Source organism: Sarcophilus harrisii, chromosome 3 (genome assembly GCF_902635505.1).
Source record: "Sarcophilus harrisii chromosome 3, mSarHar1.11, whole genome shotgun sequence".
Lineage (NCBI taxonomy): Eukaryota > Metazoa > Chordata > Mammalia > Dasyuromorphia > Dasyuridae > Sarcophilus > Sarcophilus harrisii.
In genome coordinates, this window is record NC_045428.1 from 498,016,602 (window position 1) to 498,035,797 (window position 19,196).

A 19,196-nucleotide genomic window follows, 5' to 3' on the forward strand; every position below is an offset into this window, starting at 1 on the left:
AAGCCCAGGACTCTACCCAATTGCATTGGGCTCATCCTTGGGCTAATTCTGCCTTCTAGGATAGAGCAAAGCAATTTAATCACTCTCATTGTGAAAAAGAGGAAGCTGAGACACAATGACTTAGTGAGTCTGTGACAGAGGCAGGACTCAGATTTATTGCCTGGTGATGCATCCCAGGAATCAATGAGAATGTCCCAGAAATGGAAGATCAGCGAGAGACCCTCTCACATCAGCCCCTACAACTACCCAGGGCTGAATCATTTCCTCTGACCCCTTTTCCTCAAGCTTCATTGAGCCCCAGATGCTGCTGGCCCTCCATGTCCAGTCTCATTATCCATCAATGAGAGTGGTAATTAGTCAGTCAACAAGCTTATCATAAGCATATCATGTTTCTGGCACAATGGTAAACCCTGGGTTTATACCGAGTTTATTCTGAGAATATAAAGGAAGGTAAAGCATGGGTGCTCCCCTTGAGGAGTTCATGGACAACACAAACATAGCTAGGTGCATACAGGCAATATACAGAATAGAAAGGAATAAGCTGAAGGGAAATGGATTAGTCATTATAGCAGACCCACCATATAGAAGGAGGGATATAAGCTGCATCTCGAAGGGTTCTCAGGAAGCCAGAAGTCAGAGGGGAGGACTCACCTGTACGAACTCACCAAATCAGGATTGTCTGGGAGAGGAAAATCAAAACGTCCCAATGTAGCTTAATCAGAGAATTCTATTCTGTTCTAAAGGGGTAAAGAGTAAGACTGGAAAAGTGGGAAGGGGTTAGGTTATGAGGGCAGAACAGACCCAGCTCAGACTCCTAAGTCCAAACCCAGTGTAGCCACTGGGGCATAATATAGTGCATTATGCTTTAGAAATAGCTGAAAATGTAGGAGGCCTGGAATTGGCGTCAGAATACTTGGACTGAATGAAACCTCAGGTCTTGACATCTGGATCATCCAGGATAAATCACCTTGACCAAGTGTGATCTTGATGATCTCACTTGTAAAATGGGCTCAATAAGATGGAATGAGAGAGCCTTGGGATCCTTGAAGCTTGAGTGAAATGTCATTAGTTTTTTATTCTCCCAGAGGCCAAAGAAGTATGGGTCTTCTTGGCCAGAAACCTGGTTCCTTTAGCCCAAGGAGATTGAAGAGAGACAAAGCAACTAAAGCCCGAGCCCAGTCCCTCTGCTTCCCCTCAGAGTCCCTGACTACTTGTGACTTGTCTGCTACAGACAAGCTCAGCCAGATAAAGGAAGGGTACTTGGACCTTCCAGATATTCTGGTTTGGGCTCTGGGAAATTTCCCCACTCTGTAGATGTAGGGTAACTACTATGATTGCCATTGATGGACAATCTGAGTGGCTTCAACTGAATGTAAGTTGCTTGAGGGCAGAGAAGGATTCATTATTATTTTTGTGCACACACACATACCCTCCCTTACCTCTAACCCCACCCCCAGTGCTTTTTTTTAAAAACACTTAATAAATGCTTGTGGAATGAGAGTAAGCTTAATTCCTCTAGTAAATAACCTCACCTGTAAAATTGGATTAATCATACTCTGCCTTTTTGATAAGGCTACTCAAGGGAAAAATGCTCTAAAGGCCTTAAAGGGATATAAAAGTGAGACAATTAATAGGAACCTCATTGCATTTGAAATCAGAAGACCAAGCTTTAATCCTAGTTTTACTGTGTGGCTCTATGTGAAGTACTCCACTGCCCTGGGCTCAGCTTCTTTACCATGATTGTGGTTTTCTAAGTCAGTAGGAGGTTCTCAGGGATCCTTAGTGTACATGTTCATGTCCCCCACCTCCCAATTTCTATTTGAGTTTGACAGTACTGGGCTAGAACATCATCCTAGGTTTGTTTCATCATATCATCACATGTCATGTGTCAGAGTAGAGAGTCCCTTCCCACTCACCCCTCTAAGGTTGGTAGCTATGCTTTATGAAGGTGGGGGAATCATGCTGACTTCAGAAGAACTTTCCTTTTGTTTTAATTGTAAAATCCATAGAATGTGACTAAGCAAGAATGCATAAAACCTCATCAGAGCTGAATGAAGCCTTAGAATATAAAATATGAAAGCTAGGATAGACCTGAGAACCTTTCAGAGTTGAAAGAGTGCTTAGAACAGAGAATGTTAGAGCTTTGAAGAATATCATAACATAGAATGTTAGAACTGGAAGAGACTTTAGGGCAGAGAATATTAGAACTAGGAGAGACTTTCAACAGAGAATGTCAGAGCTGAGAAGGACCTTAGAACATAAAATGCCAGCTAGAGGGGCTTTAGAACACAGAATGTCAGAGTTGAGAAGGACCTTAAAACAAAGAACGTCAGAGCTGAGAGGGAATTTAGAACATGGAATGTCAGAATTGGGAGGGACCTCGAGACTCATTCAAGACATTCAAGTTATTGTCTGAAACCAGATGAAACTCCAAATCTAATATTCTAACCTAGATCCTATAAACTAAAAAGGTTAAGCTGAAGATCTCTGAAATGGTATAATGATGTCACCTATCTTCCCAGGTTGTCAAAAGAGTCAAATAAAATAATATGTGCAAAAATCTCCACAAATCTTAAAGCTTTATTGAAATGCTAACCTTTATTATTAATACAGAAGAAGAAACTGAGGCTCAGGGAGTAGAAGTGAGTAAACAGTAAATAGTATTTACTAGTAGTACTAGCAAATAGTTAAGTTGGATTAGACTCAGAATTGGTAGTGGAGCTGGTGTAGGTCTCTAGGACTCTAATCTAATGCTTTTCCCAACACCTCACTATTACAGTTCTTTAAACTGATAATAAAAATTTATACTATTTAATAAAATTTATAATTTACATTTACAATTTTTGTAAAATGTCAAAATTTATAATTTTTTGAAGAAAACCTTGTTCCAAATGCTTTCACATACATGATCATCATGTCAAAAAGAGCACCAGAAATCAGAAAACTCTATTTTTAAACTTAGTTCTTCCACTAATAAATTCTGTGACCTGGGAAAAAAGCATTTCCCTTCTCCCGGCCTCAATTTCCTCAGTAATTTGAGGGCGTTGGACTAGACAGTCCCTTTGGGCCTGTGAGTCTATGATTCATTCTCCCTTCTCTCCTGTAGCCGCTCTGCAAGGCTGGAAGAGGCTGAGACAAGTTCACCTTTATGGGCTGAGATTTGGAGGTTAGCTAGTGGAGTTGGGCTGTTTTCCTAGCAGGAAGACTCAGGGTGATGTAAAGCAAAAAGATCTCTGCTGCCCACTGGGTAGCTTTGGACAGATCGCTCCCTTTTCCATGCCTCAGTTTCCCCATCCACTAAAATGGACATGATAATCCTTTCCTCAGCCCCATGACAAATTTGCTGTGAAGAACGAGATTATAAAAATTAAGGAGATAGAGATGGACTTGAGATTTTCACTAACAGAGGAAACTCCTAGGTGAGGTAATCTCTATCGTCATGCAGTTTGGCACCTGTTCCACTACTAATAATCTCAGAGAGTTAAACAGATGGTCTAAATGATTTGCCCAGTTTAAATGATTCAGCCAGTGTCAGGGACAGGACTCGAATCCAAGCCTTCCTATAAAAGTTAGGAACTGTAAAAATGGAAGCTGCTGATATTATTGAGGTAGTGGAGGAGGAGAAAAAGAGACACAAGCTAGGAGTGAAAATACACACAATGACCACAATAATGCTCTTTAATCAATATGGGAGAGGAAGGGGGAGAGAGGAAACAAGCATTTACTAAACACCTACTATGAGCCAGGCACTGTGCCAAGTGCGTTATCAACAGGGTCTCATTTGATTGAGGAGAGGCAGACTGGCCCTATAAGGGGATACTCCTCTGCCATCTCTGTATCTAAAACATGGTCTCTTCCTCCCTACCTCCCACAGGCCCTGAGAGCATCCCTAGAGATGAAGTGTAAATGTCACGGGGTCTCTGGCTCTTGTTCCATCAAGACTTGCTGGAAGGGTCTGCAGGAGCTCCGAGATGTGGCCCAGGACCTCAAGACCAAATACTTGTCAGCTACCAAGGTGGTGCATCGACCCATGGGCAACCGGAAACACCTGGTGCCCAAGGACCTGGACATTCGGCCTGTGCAGGACACAGAGCTTATCTACCTGCAGAGCTCCCCTGACTTCTGCATGAAGAACGAGAAAGTGGGATCCCACGGGACACAGGACAGGTAAGTCAGAGGCCGGGGACTGGCATTATTGGAGAGTGCAATTATGTGTTTGGGAGGTCTTGACCCACTCCCATCCTGGGAGCTCTTGGAAGGCAAGGGACCTGTCTTATCTAAAATGGATTTCCCCTCAGTACCATGTCTCTGATTGCACGGGATTAGAAAGGAGCCAGAGGTTGAAGGCTGGAAGATCTGAAGGCACTTTGGAGGTGTATTGGGGACTACTCTGGAGAAGACAGCAGAGATACACAGAATACTCTGAGAGATAGAGCAGCTCCAGTTGTACTTAGGAGGTAAACCGTGAGCAGTTCTGGCTGTGGAGGGGATGATACTGGCTACCCATCCACCTGTAACAGTGTTGTTCAGTGTCATACCAGAACGTTAGTGCCACAAGGACCTTTAAACTCACTTTCAAATTGTTGTCAAATCATAGAGCCTTACAGGTGGAAAGAGATCTCAGAAGAAGGGAAACATAGTAAAAAACAGAGTGGAGAAAGGATGATATTAGAGAGACCCAAGTTCAAATTCTTTTCAGAAACCTACTAGTTATGGAACTACAGGCAGATATTTTAATCTATCTGACACCCATTTTTCTCTTTTATAAAATAGGGATGGTATCAATATTTGAAATAAATTTAATCTCAGAAAGTTACTGTGAGGATCAAAAAAAATACATTTAAGAAATAATACATATTAAGCCTTTGCAAACCTTAAGATGTTATATAAATATTAGCTATTTTTATTATGTACAGTTAGCAAATTTGCTAGAATTTCGGATCTTCCCACACCAAACAGCACTCTACCCACTGTGATACAACTTCCAGTCATAAAAGGTGGTACAGATAAAAATTTCCTAAAGGTTTCCCAAATCAAAATAATTTGATGTTTCTATTATATTTGGATTATCCTTACTACCTCTAGAAGTACTAGAAATCAGTACAGATGTTAAATGCAAAGAATATGTCATTAAATAAATGGATGCTCTAGATCAAGAATGCTCAAACTTTTTAAATAGGGGCCAGTTCACTGTCCCTCAGACTGTTGGAGGGCCGGCCTATAGTAAAAACAAAAGAGGCAGAATTGTAAGACAGCTCTTCCTGGCCCCAAAGTCAGCTTTCTGTCCATTATACCCCACTGGCTCTTGTTAGAGAGAAACAATTAAACGATGTTAGAGCTGGGAAGATCATTAGAAATCATGTAGTTCAACCTCTTCATTTTACAGAGAAGGAAACTGAGGCCCCACGAGGCAAAGAGGCTTGAAAGATGAATCAAGGCTGCCATTTGTCAAACGACTGCGCCCCCAACCTTACCCCAATCCACTCAATCCTCCTGATTAGTTCCCTGTATTGTTTAATATTGGGAGAGTGGCTGTGCATGAGAAAGGGCAATAGACATGTTGAGAATTTAATAACAGAATTATCCAGTGGTAGAATTCAATGACTTGGCAAATACTAAGTCCTCATTGCTAGTGGTCTTCTAGTGGGATCCTTTCAGAGGTTTTGTCAAGAAAAGCTTGAGAGAAAAGCTTACATTTGTGAAACTCCAACTGTGGTTGTTTTGTGGGCCTTTAAATAAAGAAACTTCATAGCCCTGGGTGAGGGGGATAAATGTCCTCAGCTGCCACATATGGCGGGCACGGGCTGTAGTTTGAGAACCCCTGCTCTAGATAAATCTGATTTTTATGGATCACCAGAAGCCAAAAGGACCTTGGAATACAGTAGATATGTCATACCCAAAGAGACCTCATAACAGAACAGAAAATCAGAGAACCAGATAGGACTTTATGATATAGAAAATCAGAACTGAAAGAGATTGTAAGAAATAGAACAAAGAATATTAGAACTGAAAGGAACCCTAGAACTTGAGTTCTTAGAGCTAATGAGGTCTTGAGAGCATTAATTATTATAGCTAGAACACAAAATAGCAAAATTTGAAAAGATTTCAATACACAAAATATTAGAGCTAGAAGGGGTCTTTAATTATCACTCATTCTAACCATTTTTTAATGGAGAAGGATATTGGAACCCAGAAATGAATTTAGATCACATCTCCTAACTCCAGATTCTGTGTTCCTTCCTCTATCATATGCACAGAATGGGGACACCATTTAGTCCAATGCACCTTCATTTATAAGGAAACTGAGACTTAGAAGAGAAGCTACTATTCTAGGATCATCCATCAGTGGCAGAGCCCATGCCAGGACCCTCATGCCCTGACTAGCTAGTCCAGGGATTGTTCAGGTACTTCCAATTACTTCTTATACCTTGCAATTTCTCCAAACATCAGGTTCAAGATCCTCCAGAATCTGAGTGTATATAATGGTAGGGACAGTGAAGGGGTCAGCCTCTTTCCATCTTTAGGCCAGGACTTGAAGGACCCATCCATCATTTCCATTTGATGGCTTCTTGAAAGTCTGCCTTGGATGTTCAAGATAATCTGATCTCACTTAGGTGTGGGGGCCGAGGATGTGGAAGGAGCAGGTGATGACAAGTGATTTTTAAAACACATATTAAGTCAGAGTTTCAGGAGACTTTAAGCAATACAGTAGCCAAACTAGAGACCATCTAGTCTAATTGTCCCCATTTTATAGATGGAAAACTTAAGGCACAGGTTACCCAGTAGGAAAAAGGCAGCAGACCTTCACTTCTTATTACTGATATCTTGAATGAGTCTACATTTCTTTGAACTTTAGTTTTCTTAGTCTGTCAAGTAAATATTGAGAGATCAGAGATTTAGACCCAAATGGGATCTTATGGATCATGGGGTCCATTTTATTTTCCAGAAGGGGAAACTGTGTCCCAAAGAGGTTAAGTGACTTATCCAAGCTCATCCAGGGAATAAGCCCCAAAAGTCCTCTGAAAATGAGTACAGTAATCTTTCATTTATATACTATTTGCTTTCCTATTGCCCTTCCAGCTCCGACATTCTGGAATTCTGCTGTTAACTCCACTGGGCAGGCTGAGGCAAATCTTTTTCCCTTTGTGGAGGGTGGGGTGTCTCATTTTTCCTGCTTTCAAAATAAAGAGACTACAGTTAGTGGTTTCTAAAGCTACTTTTCACTTGTGTCATATAATTCGATATGCCTGGAAGAATCGAATTATCTTATTTCACTATTTCAAAAATCCATAATTTGATCCACTGGGGACTTCTCTACTTACAGAGATTTCAATAATAATCACTAGCATTTATATATCACTTTAGGGTTTGCAAAGCACTTTATAAATATCATCTCTCTTTATCTTCACAACAATAACACTGGGATCTAGCACTGTTATTATCCTCCTTTTAAGATCAAGAAACTAAGGCAAGCAGCTGAAGTAACTTTTCCAGGATCATACAGCTAGAAGCATAATTTGAACTCTGGTCTCCCTGTCTCCCTGGAGTCAGTGCTCTATGCACTGAACCATCCAGCTGCTTATGTTTAGTATGGCCTTAGTAGACAATCTTCCTGAGTTTCTGTGGCTGAAAAAAAAAAATCATTCCCTTGTGGCCAACTTCTAATGGTTAGCTTCCCCACATTTAATTGGACAATTCCAAAATCTATCACCAGACTTATCTTGCCTAGCTCTTTTTCACAGGAATTTCTCTCTAACCCCTCCCCATCCTGTAATTTAGCCAATTGATTTTTTGAACCTAAGTGATGAACTTTTACATTTTGTACTAAGGATGTGAAATCTAAGAATGACCAAGAAACAACCTTTGAATTTTAAAGTTTCCCATTTCTTTCCCTTGTTCCCAAACCACCAGCTCCCCAGCATGATCCCCATCAGCAGGGTCAAGATTCAGGTACGCTCCAACCCCTGGCTCTGCCAAGAAGTAGGTAGGGGGAAGCCTGCGTAGTCCTCCCAGACTCCAAACATTCCTCGCTTCCCTTAATGAGCTGTCAGAGATCTGTCATCCATTAATTTATCTAAACTTTTCTTGAACCTGTAACATATTTGAAGCCTGTACCAACATCCAGGGACTGAATCCATACATTTACTCCCCACAGTCTAAAGAATGATTGGTAACTTTTAGTTAAGACCCAAAATGTGACTTCCTCCACGCTCGCCGAACACAGGTTTTGATTGCTGCTGGAGACCCTGGAGAACATCTGCTGCAACCCCTTCATTTGAGAGATGAGGAAACTGAGGCTATATGAAGGGAAGGAACTTAATTAACCAAGATTTCAGAACCAGTCAGGTGCAGGTTCAAGGCAAGAACCCAGCTGTTCTGACTCCCAAACCAAGATGCTTTAAAAAAAAAACTACATAAACTTTTTTCTCTTAAAGTTGGGTCCTGTGGGAGAAACTGAGTGCAATTATCAGTGGTACCTATTCAAAGTCCTGACTTCCAGTTTTGAAACATTCTCCTCTGTTTTTATCTGAAGAAGCCTCAGTTTATAGAATCCCAGAATTTGAGAAAAATGTTAGGGAAGGGGCAGAGCCTGTAATTTCATTAGTTGTTATAGTTCAGTCATGTCCATCTCTCCATGACCCCATTTGGGGTTTCTTGGCAAAGATACTGAAGTGGTTTGTCCTTTCTTTCTCCAGCTTGTTTTACAGATGGGGAAACTGAGGCAAATAGGGTTAAGTGACTTGCCCAGGATCACACAGCCAGGTCTGTGATTTGAATCTCCCTGACTCCAGGCCTGGCACTCTATCTATGGTACCAAAAACCTGGGCTACCAATGCAGATCAGTGCCTTATCTTCAAATCATATCTGAAGAAGTTGCTTGGAGCGCTGGAAAGTGAGTGATATGGGCTTTTTGGAGTCACCTAATCAGTATGTCAGAGGCAGAATTCTAAGGCAGTTCTTCATGGCCTCAAAGCCAGCTTTCTGTCCACTATACCCCACTGGCTCTTGTTAGAGAGAAACAATTAAACGATGTTAGAGCTGGGAAGATCATTAGAAATCATGTAGTTCAACCTCTTCATTTTACAGAGAAGGAAACTGAGGCCCCAGGAGGCAAAGAGGCTTGAAAGATGTCTCAAGGCTGCCATTTGTCAAACGACTGTCAAATAACAGAATTATCCAATGGTAGAATTCAATGACTTGGCAAATACTAAGTCCTCGTTGCTAGTGGTCTTCCAGTGGGATCCGTTCAGAGGTTTTGTCAAGAAAAGCTTGAGAGAAAAGCTTCCGTTTGTGAAACTCCAACTGTGGTATGAGATTCAGTGAAGGTGCCTTATAGCTGGATGCCTTAATCCCAGTTCTTCCATGATGTGACTTCGAATAATTCACTTATCTCACTCTGGGCCTTAGTTTCCTTGTTGTAAAACAAAGATCAGACTGGATTATTTTGGGTCCCTTCCAGCTTTAATATTTTGTTTCTTAAGGCTCCATCCAGCTCTGACAATATATGTTCTGAGGTCTCTATAAGTACTGACATTCTGTGTTCTAAGATCCTTTCCAGATTTATATTCCATGTTCTAAGAGCCCTCCCGACTCTGCCGTTCTGTGTTGTAGGGTCTTTTCCAAGTCAGACATTCTCAGTTCTAAGGTCTCTCTCCCAGCTCTGCTGTTGTGTGTTCCAAGTACTCTCCCAACTCCATCATTCTGTGTTCTAGGTCCTTTCTAACTCGGACATTCTCAGTCTAAAGTCCCTCCCAGCTCTGACATGTTATAATCTAGTCTAAGGTCCCTCCTAGCGCCAACATTCTGTACAGGTCTGAGGTCCTTCCCAGATCTGTCCCTCTGTGTTCTAAGGGTCCCCTTAGCTCTGATAATTTGTGTTCTGAGGTCCTTCTCAGCTCTGACATTCTGGGTTCTGAGGCCCCTCTGATGTTCTATGACTGTAGCCTCTGCAGCCTTCCCAAAGGGTGGCAGGTCTCTGGGAGGGCCAGTATTCCCATATGGACACCAGATTGCAAAGATTGGACAGGGGAGAGGGACGAGCCGCCAGGAGACTAAAAAGAATGTCAGTCCAGGAAATGCTGGCTTCAGGCAACCCCTGGTGCTGCACAGGCAGAGAGGGAAATGAGAAGAGAAGGAGGAGTGTGTCTGGATCGAGAAGAAGCCAGAAGGGAAATGGGTTAGGGTCCCCTGGGGAAATAAAGGCGCTCCTGGATCCCATTACCAGACTGGAGGTGGGGGGACCATGAAGGAGAGAGATCAGATTTCTCCCCTGCTCTCAGCTTCCTTTCCCCTTCCCCCTCAATCAGGTGCTGGGAATATGGACAAAATCAGACACTATAAGGGCGGGAAGTGACTTAAAAGACCTTTTGGTCCAAATTCCTCCAATTACAAGTGGAGAAACTGAGATATTGAAAGGAAAAAGGGACTTGGGCAGTGATTTGATGTCAGATTGCTGAGGCAATAGGAAAGGTTGTTGGACTTGAAGTGTCAGGAGGCACACATCCAAATCCCATGTCTGACATCTTTTTATTCCCTATGTGAACTTGGAGAAAATCCCTTCCTCCTTCTGGATCATGCTGTGGTGTCCTCCCCTGCTACATGAGGGGCAGGACTACGTAACCCTCAAGGGATTCTAGCCCTAAACCCAAGGGTCTTTCCAGAGCAGGACTGCCTCAGCTATAGAATTGCCCTCAGTCAACCCTGACAAACAACAAATGTGTGCTTGTCCAATTCTAAGCCCTGTCTGACGGTGGATTCCCCTCTCTCCCTGGCTTTGTGTAATGGGTGCGGCAGAACTGTTCTTGGCCACGTAGACCAGGTGTCAGGATTTATGTGATCATTCATGGGGAATCACTGCGGAAACTATAAAACACCCTGCACAGGTGAGGGATGCTGGATGGCTGATTTGAAAAACAATCGTGGAAATCTTAGTGTCAGATCTGCATGAGACCTTAGAACATGGGACAGAGAAGGTGTCTCTTTTCTCCAAGCTCCCAACCCAAACTCTCCAGTTCCATCATAAATTGGGCTTCTGGGCGTCAGCTCAGCTGCCCACTCTGGACCCGGCTGTTTTCCATCTCTCTTCGTTGAGGCTCTCCTGCCTATCAGCGGGGTGTTATGCTTGGCCGGAGACGTGAGAGCACAGGACGGGCAGGATTTGAAGGATGAGAGGGGAGGAACGGCTGATAGGCGATGTGAATTGTGAAGGCTGAACCAAGTCATTTCTTTCTTTCTTTTTTATTAAAAAGCTTTTTATTTTTCGAAACATGCATGGACAATTCTTCTACATTAGCTCTTGCGAAACCTTGTGTTTCAATTTCCCCCCTTCTCCCACCCTCCTCCCCTAGATGGCAAGTAATTCAATATATGTTAAACCTAGTAGAAATATGTTAAATCCAATATATGCATACATATTTATACAATTATTGTGCTACACAAGAAAAATCAAATCAAAAAGAAAAAAAAAGAAAAAGTGAAGCAAAATAAAATGCAAGCAAACAACAACAAAAAAAGTGAAAATGCCATGTTGTGGTCTATACTCTGTTCCCATAGTCCTCTCCCAGGGTGTATATGTCTCTCTTCATCACTAAACAAATGGAACTGGACTGAATCGTCTCATTGTTGAAGAGAGCCACGTCCATCAGAACTGATCATCGTATAATCTTGTTGCTGCTGTGTGTAATGATCTCCTATGAAACTAAGACATTTCTCAGATGCCTTCTATCTCTGATGATTTTGTATCTTGAGATCCTGTCCAATCAAACTTTCCATGTCCTAATTGAGGAGCCTCTCCATTTCTGGATTGGAGAGTTCTATTGGATGTTCTATGTTCTAAGGTTCCTTCTGTTCCCAACATCCTAGAAGCTTAAGGTTCTTTCTTGAACAAACATAATTCTTGCTACCTCTTAACATTCTATGTTCTAATGTCACATGTTCTAGAATCCTTTCTAACGCTGACATTCTAAGGCACAATTCAACACTAAAAATTTAGGGTCTGAAGCTCTCTTCCAGCTCAGACATAATTTTTCCTAAGTTCCTTCCAGCTCAAACATTCTATATTCCAGTGTTATATGCTCTAGAATCCTTTCCAGCTCTGATGCTCTTTGTTCCAAAGTTCCTTCTAGATCCGACATTACTTGATACTTTCAACAAATTGGGAAGGGCAGCCAGGACAGGAATTTCCCTTCCCTTGTCATGGAATGAAGCCCAGTGAGGTACCATGACTTACATACACTGACACGTGAGTTAATGGCAGAATCCAGACCGACACTTGGATCCCTGTATTCTGTCCTATTAATTTCCCAGTGCACTATGACAAGCGCTTGTAGCATTCACTCCTATTTCTGCCATTTCTGTCCTTGGGAGCATGGATGTTGGGGAATGTGGGAAGAATTGTGGCCAAATGCCAAAACCTGCTCTCCCTCCTCGACCCTTCTGCTGCCCAATGTTTAGTCTACTAAGTGAGGGGGAAAGTGTCATCCCTTCTTTCTCCCAGCCCCCCTTTCTCTTGGTCTTGCTGCTCCAAGATCAGTATTTGCAAGATGTCCAAGATCAAATGCCAGCCTCTCAGGGCCTCCTGGGAAAGCGGGGCTGAGGATCCAGCACCGTTTTGCCTTTCTCCCTCAGTTCCCTGTCCATCCCCTCCAAGCCCAGGAAGAATTCCAGAGCAGAAATGCTGTTATCCCTGCAATGAGAGACAATGAGCTAGGCTGCCTTCTTTCAGAATAAGAACAGGTCAAGCTCCCACATTGCCACAGACTCAGGGACTCCTCAGTCAGACTTTTCTAAGCATTTGTCACCAAGTTGGTGCAGGTAAAAGGCCAAGGGCTCTGACAACCAATGAGCAAGACAAGTCCTCTCTGGTTCACCTTTTCCTTATCTGGAAAGTGGGATGAGTGGAGGGGGATTTATGGATCACCAGAGCTCTTCTCTTCAGTCTCCAGCATGGCTCCTCCCTTTCTTATTTCCAACTCTGACGGACTTTCAGGCTTGATTTTATCCTTTCCCAACGTCAGTCTTACAGCAGTTTGGCTGGCCCATGGTGTGTAGAAAAGAATAAGGCTGGAAAGGTACCTTAGAGCCAGATTGTGAAGGACTTTCTATACTGAACAGAGAAGTTTATATTATATCCTAGAATGGGGGGCAACTGAGGTTTATTGCATAGGGGAGTGACATGATCAGACTCACACTTTTGCCGTGGCGTCCGGCCTCTGGTGTCATACCCTGAAGTAGAAATAGAACGGCATGAGTGAGTGAGACCTTAGGATACAGAACTTCAGAGCTGAAAGAAACAGAGGTGCGCTAATCCAAAAATCTATGTCTTTCATCTGATAGATGGAAAAACGGCTTTGTGAAAGATCCTAGACACTAAATAATAGAAATTTCCTGGGCAATCCTGGACAACTCCTTGTCTACCCTTAACCTAGAGGATCCCCGCAATCCTTGTCCCTAATCAGGGACCATTTCTCTTAAATCAATTCATTAACAAGCAAGCATTTATTAAGTGCCTATTATGTACTGAGGACCTAAAGGTAAAATGGAAAGTCTTTGATCTTAAAGAGTTTCCATTCTCCTGGTAGAGACAATATGTATACATATAAGTAGATACAATGTATAGACTAATAGCAAATATTACTATAAATAAGTAAATTTGTTTATAATTTGTATTATAACTTGGGTTCCTCAGGTTCAGTTATCATCTCCATGCCGATGATTCCCAAATCTGGGATTTTTACACTTAATAACTGCATCTCCTGCATCAATAAATACCAGGCAATTTTAGGGAGTCCATCAATAAGCATTAATTAAGTGCCTACTATGTGCCAGGCACTGTGCTACGTGCTGGGGATAAAAAGAAAGGCGAAAGACAGTCCCTGTCCTTAAGGAGCTCCCAATCTAGTGGGGGTCATACAATGTAAGCAAGGAGGGTTGTGGGTGTTCTGCACAAAGTTGTAGGCATAGGAAGGCCTGGGAGTGGGAGGGATGGGGAGGTGTTCTGGAGCAGGTGGGACTTCAGCCGGAGGCCATGGGGAGAGGGCCTCTGTTTGGGAGGGCGTCCTGAGGCCGGCTCTGTGCCTCCTTCTCAGACAGCTTGGGAGCCACTCACAGCCCCTCTGCTTTTCTCCCCCCCAGACAATGCAACAAGACGTCCAACGGCAGCGACAGCTGTGACCTCATGTGCTGCGGCCGAGGCTACAACCCTTACATGGACAAGGTGGTGGAAAGGTGTCACTGTAAATACCACTGGTGCTGCTATGTCACCTGCAAGAAGTGTGAGAGGATCGTGGAGCGCTACGTCTGCAAATGAAGCTGGCGGCTGCCCGCCTGCCCGCCCAGGCCCCGGCCCTGGCGCGGCTTTGGCCCCTGCGGCTCAGGGCAGGAGAGGGGCCGGGGGCCAAGCCCTGGCCCCCCTCGGTCCTCGCCCCTCCCCCCAGGTATCCTGCCAGATTCCAGACTTCCAGGCTGACAGGTGGGGTGAGGGAGGGAGAATTCACCAAGAAGGACGGGGACCTCGTGGGAAGGAAAACCAAACAGACTGTTTCTTAAAAATTGCCATCAAGGGTCCCTCCCTTCTTTTATTTTTCCTTTCCTACATTGAGGAAGATACCTGCCTAGAAGGGCCCTCAAAACCTTCTAAGTAGCCTTTGCCTACATGGTAGGAAACTGGGGTGGGGAGAAAATAGAGACTCTTAATACCCTGGGGTCAGGGGTCCACTCTGGCCATCCAGTTGTCTCCTAAGGGTGAGGGGTTGGGTGGAATGTCAATGTCATTGGCCGCAAAGAGTACTAAGAGGGGCCACAAGGAGAAGGAGGAGGAAGAGGAAAAGAAAGAAAAGGAGGAGGAGGAGGAGAAGGTGGAGGAGGAGAAGGAGAGAAAACTGACTCCAAATAATCCTGGAAGTGGACTGTCATCTCTTCCATCCTTGGGAGGGGGAGGAGAAGGGGGAGGCAAGGACATTCAGGGTCTGGCTGTGGAGGAAACTAAGGACATAGCAACATGGGGTCACTCGGAGCTCCAGCTTTCTGGAGGGAAGCCCATTCTTTCCTTTCATGGGTGTGTTTGCCGAAGATGAAGCCTGAAGTTATCCAAACAAGAACCCGACTGCCTCTCCGTTGCTGCTGTTAAGAACAACAGAGGCTGAAGGACTCAGCTGTGTGCATGCAAAGGGTGGGGGAAGGCAGGACCCAGGGGAATGCGCCCCGATTCCAGAATCCCTCTCCTGCGCAAAAGGGAGACTCTGTTCGGAACCAAGAAATCCTATTTTGTCCAGGCCATTGAGCAAATGGACCCTCTCATGGGAGAGACACGTTTTCCCCTCCTTTGGAATGCAGAATATACAGAAATATTTATAAAAGTATAGCTCATGTCATGGATTGCTTTCCCTCTATTCCTCCTTACATATAAATATATAAATATATGAATATATGATCTATATATTTTAAACAACGGTATGAAATAAATGCTGTGGTGGTATTGTAAAGCCTTCCAGACCCCATCATGCTCCTGTCTCTTGCTTCTTTCTAGGGTTTTTGGTCCTCAGAAATATATATAGAACCTCTAAGAGGCTGCTGGAGGGACAGGGAGGGCTCTCTGGAAGCCTCAAAGGTTGACATTCTGACACTGGATTACATTGTTGGGCAAAAAATCTGGATTTGAGTCTTGGTCCTGCTGCTGCTACTTTATTACCATGTCTCTTTGGGCAAGACCCCTAGTCTTTCTGAGCCTCAGGCTTCCTGAGACAGTTGGTTAAACTAGATGCCCCCAGATATCTGCCAACTTTAAATCCTATGATCTTTCCTAATTCATGTTTAATAAAAACATGTATTTTGCAATCAGGGTATAGGCTTGGCATTTCATTGATATACTGAAACTCAATGAGAGAACTCTATCACGATGAAGGATCTTGGAGTCTTAAGAGAGGTTCTGGGGGTCCTTTAAGGTTAACTGGCTTTCCCAAGTTCTCACATTTACTATGATCAAAAGCAGACCTTGAACCCAACTCTTAACCAGCTTTCCACCCACTAAACCAAGCTGCTTTGTTAGATTTTGTTCATTTTAAAGTCATAACTGGGAAGATCATTGATTTAAAAGTCTCAAGTGAGAACAGATACAGAAAATGTCAAGAAGGTAAAATCAACAAAATATAAATGGGTAATGAAAAGGAAAAGTCAAGAGGTCTCTAAAATTATAAACCTAGTGTAGTATGAAGCTGGGAGGTGATACCTCCCCAGAAACAGGGAGGTTTGAAGAAGGTACACATCTAAGAGGAGATAAATTCCTATTTTGAAATGTGGATGGCACAACTGCAGGGGATACAGTTAGTAAGTGTAAGAATTCTAGAGCCAGATTGTAGATTTGGGAATCATTAGCATGAAGATGATAACTGAACTTGAAGAATAGAAAATAAAGAGGAAAAAAAGAATAGGTAGATTGTTGGGAAATGAACACATACACACTGAATAGGAGAGTGAGGCTGATTGAGCAGAGAAGACTGGGAAGGAGTGCTTAGATAAGTAGGAAAAAGTATTTAATTAATGCTTATTATGTGGTAGGTGCTTTACAAATATCTCATTTGATTTTCATAATAGTCCAATAATATTATTCCTATATTACAAATGAGGAAACTGAACAGTCAGAGGTTAAGTTCCTTGCCCAGGATCACACAGCTAGGAAGTTTATGAAGCCCAATTTAAATTCAGGTTTCCCTTCATTCAGACCCAGTCCTCTATATGCTGTACAATTAGGAGGCAGAACTAGGAGAGGAAACTGAGGCAGAAGAAGAGTCAGGGCAAGCAATGTGAGTTAAGGCAAGAGAGAAAGTCCCTGAGGAAGAGATGGTCATCCATATCAACCTGAGGGGAAATTAAGGAAGATGAAGGCTGAAAAAAGGATGCAATAAGGGCAGAGAATAGACTTAGGAGGAAAGAGGTTTAAAGAACAGCTAACAATGAGAGCCATCCCAAAGTGGAATGGTACAGTGCTTGGAACTTAGAGTTGTCATTCAGTAACTTCTCAGTTGGCATCTCATTTAGTTTTCTTGGAGGAGACTCTGGAGTGGTTTGCTATATTCTTCTATATCCTTCTCTAGTGCAACAGGGAAAAAAGTTACTTAACCAGGGTCATACAGCTAGTAAGGCTTTGAAGTCAGATTTGAACTCAGGAAGAGGAATCCTCCTGATTCCAGGCCTGCTACTCTATCCACCTAGGGCACCTCAATGCCCTAAACTCAAATTCTGCCCCAGATACTTGACCAGCTGTGTGTCTATGGGCAAATCTCCAGGTTGAAAGGCACCTCTAAGGCCATCACTTCCAACACTTCCCTGAGCAAGAATTTGCCCTATAATCTGCTTCTCCAAGAGATCTTTAACTTAAAATTTCAGAGCCTTGGTTTCCACATCTGTAAAATATAGATAATAATATAATATTTATACTACTTGAATCACATGGAGAGAGAACAAATATGGGTTATTATTATCCTTTCCAGTCTTGGAATTCTGGGACTTGCCCTAAACACACAGATGGGAAGTTCTAGAGCTGAGACTCAGATCCAGGTCCAGATCTCCTCTGCTTTTCTGAGCTAATGTTGGAGAGCTAGATTAAGCTGATCCAGAACTTGTTTCACAAAGGCATGAATTCATCTTTCTTCCCACAGAGTGCTGGGGTAGCTCATGGAACCCTGGGAGGCTGGGAGGTCAGCACTTGCCACTGACTCCTTGGGTGTTGTTATACAAGTCACTGTCTTCTGAACTTCGGCTTCCCCCTTTGTTAAAAAAAAAAAAGTGTTAAATCTGTCTGTGTCTATAATTCCTTCTGTAACTAGAAGGGACACTTCTTCCCCTAATCCATGGATAGCATAAGGTTCAAATGAGATAAGAAAAATAAAGAAAGCACTTGGCAAACCTTAAAGTGCTATATAAATGCCAGTTATCATCATCATTATCATTATTATTGTTAATTAGTGTCTAGTGATGAATTCCTTCCCCAAGGCTTTTACTGCAGTCTCAAACAAAGTATAGACAAGATATAGGTATGCTAGTAAATGTTTAACAAGCTGATTGGGGTGGGGAAAGGGGGAAACAGATGAATGCACATATATTTTTAAATGGAATATTCATTATTAACATTTTCTCCATCACTTTCTTTTGTCCAAATGGTCAGCAAAACAATAAACCAACGCTTTATTTGTAGTTATTTATTGATTTCTGGATCTTACAAGCTGGTAAGAGCTGGCTCCAGCATGTTCCTGAGCCAAATTTCTTTTTGTACAGAAGAGAAAACTTTGACCAAGATCACATCACTAATAAGCTGAGATTTAAACACTGACCAAAAATCTGATATTTTTCGTATGGAATTCTGAAAGCATTTTCCTCTCCATAACTTTCAGGAATTAAATGTTAATCCTAGGCTTTCAGACTCCTGGGCTGGCTCTCTATAACTCCATGTAACCCACTCTAAGGAGTTTAAAGTTTTCAAAATAGTTTCTTCATAATCCTGAGCAGTGAGGAGCACAAGCACTTCCCCCTATTTATCCCCAGTTCACAGAAGAGGAAATTGAGGCTCAGAGAGGCTAGGACAAGTCACAGCTAACTAGCACAAATTATTTTCCCCATTCCTTATAGATTTTCAGAATTGGATCTTGAACCAAGTTCTTACTCCAAATTCCAGGCTCTTTTTATGACTTTATGGCTACTTTATGAAAATGAAGATGATAACTGACATAAAACTTAAATTTCACCAAGTTCTTCATAATATTATTTCATGTAAGCTCCACCACCACTCTCAGAGGTAAGTACCATAGTTAATATGCCCCTTTTACAAATGAAGAAATTGAAATTGAAAGAATTTGACTTGTCCAAGATCACATAGCTAGAAAGTATCAAAGATGGAATATGAACCCAGGTCTTCCTGGTTGCAAATCCAAGTGACCATCAAGATTGTCAACTAAACATTTCCCTCATGAGGAAGTTATGGGGGCAATAATAGTATTTTCCCTAACCCCACAACCTCACCATTCATGTCAGTTCAATTTAAGCAACATCCATCTATCTACCTGTCTGTTTATCTATCTATCTATCTACCTACCTATCCATTAATCCACTTATCTATCCATCAATCCATTCATCTGTCTATCTATCCATCTATGTATCATCTCTATATCCATTCGTTTATCTATCTATCCATCTAATGATCCATC

General features: G+C 42.5%; 1 protein-coding gene across 1 annotated transcript in view; it reads left to right on the plus strand.

Moving 5' to 3' along the window:
* Positions 1–15,004, plus strand: part of WNT11 (Wnt family member 11) — a 55,714-nt gene extending 40,710 nt beyond the window's left edge. The window contains exons 5-6 of the mRNA XM_012545330.3: positions 3,875–4,167; positions 14,134–15,004. Coding sequence (XP_012400784.2) covers positions 3,875–4,167; positions 14,134–14,308 — 468 coding nt within the window. The 3' untranslated portion in view covers positions 14,309–15,004. The remainder of the gene's footprint in view (positions 1–3,874; positions 4,168–14,133) is intronic.
* Positions 15,005–19,196: the final 4,192 nt, after the last annotated feature.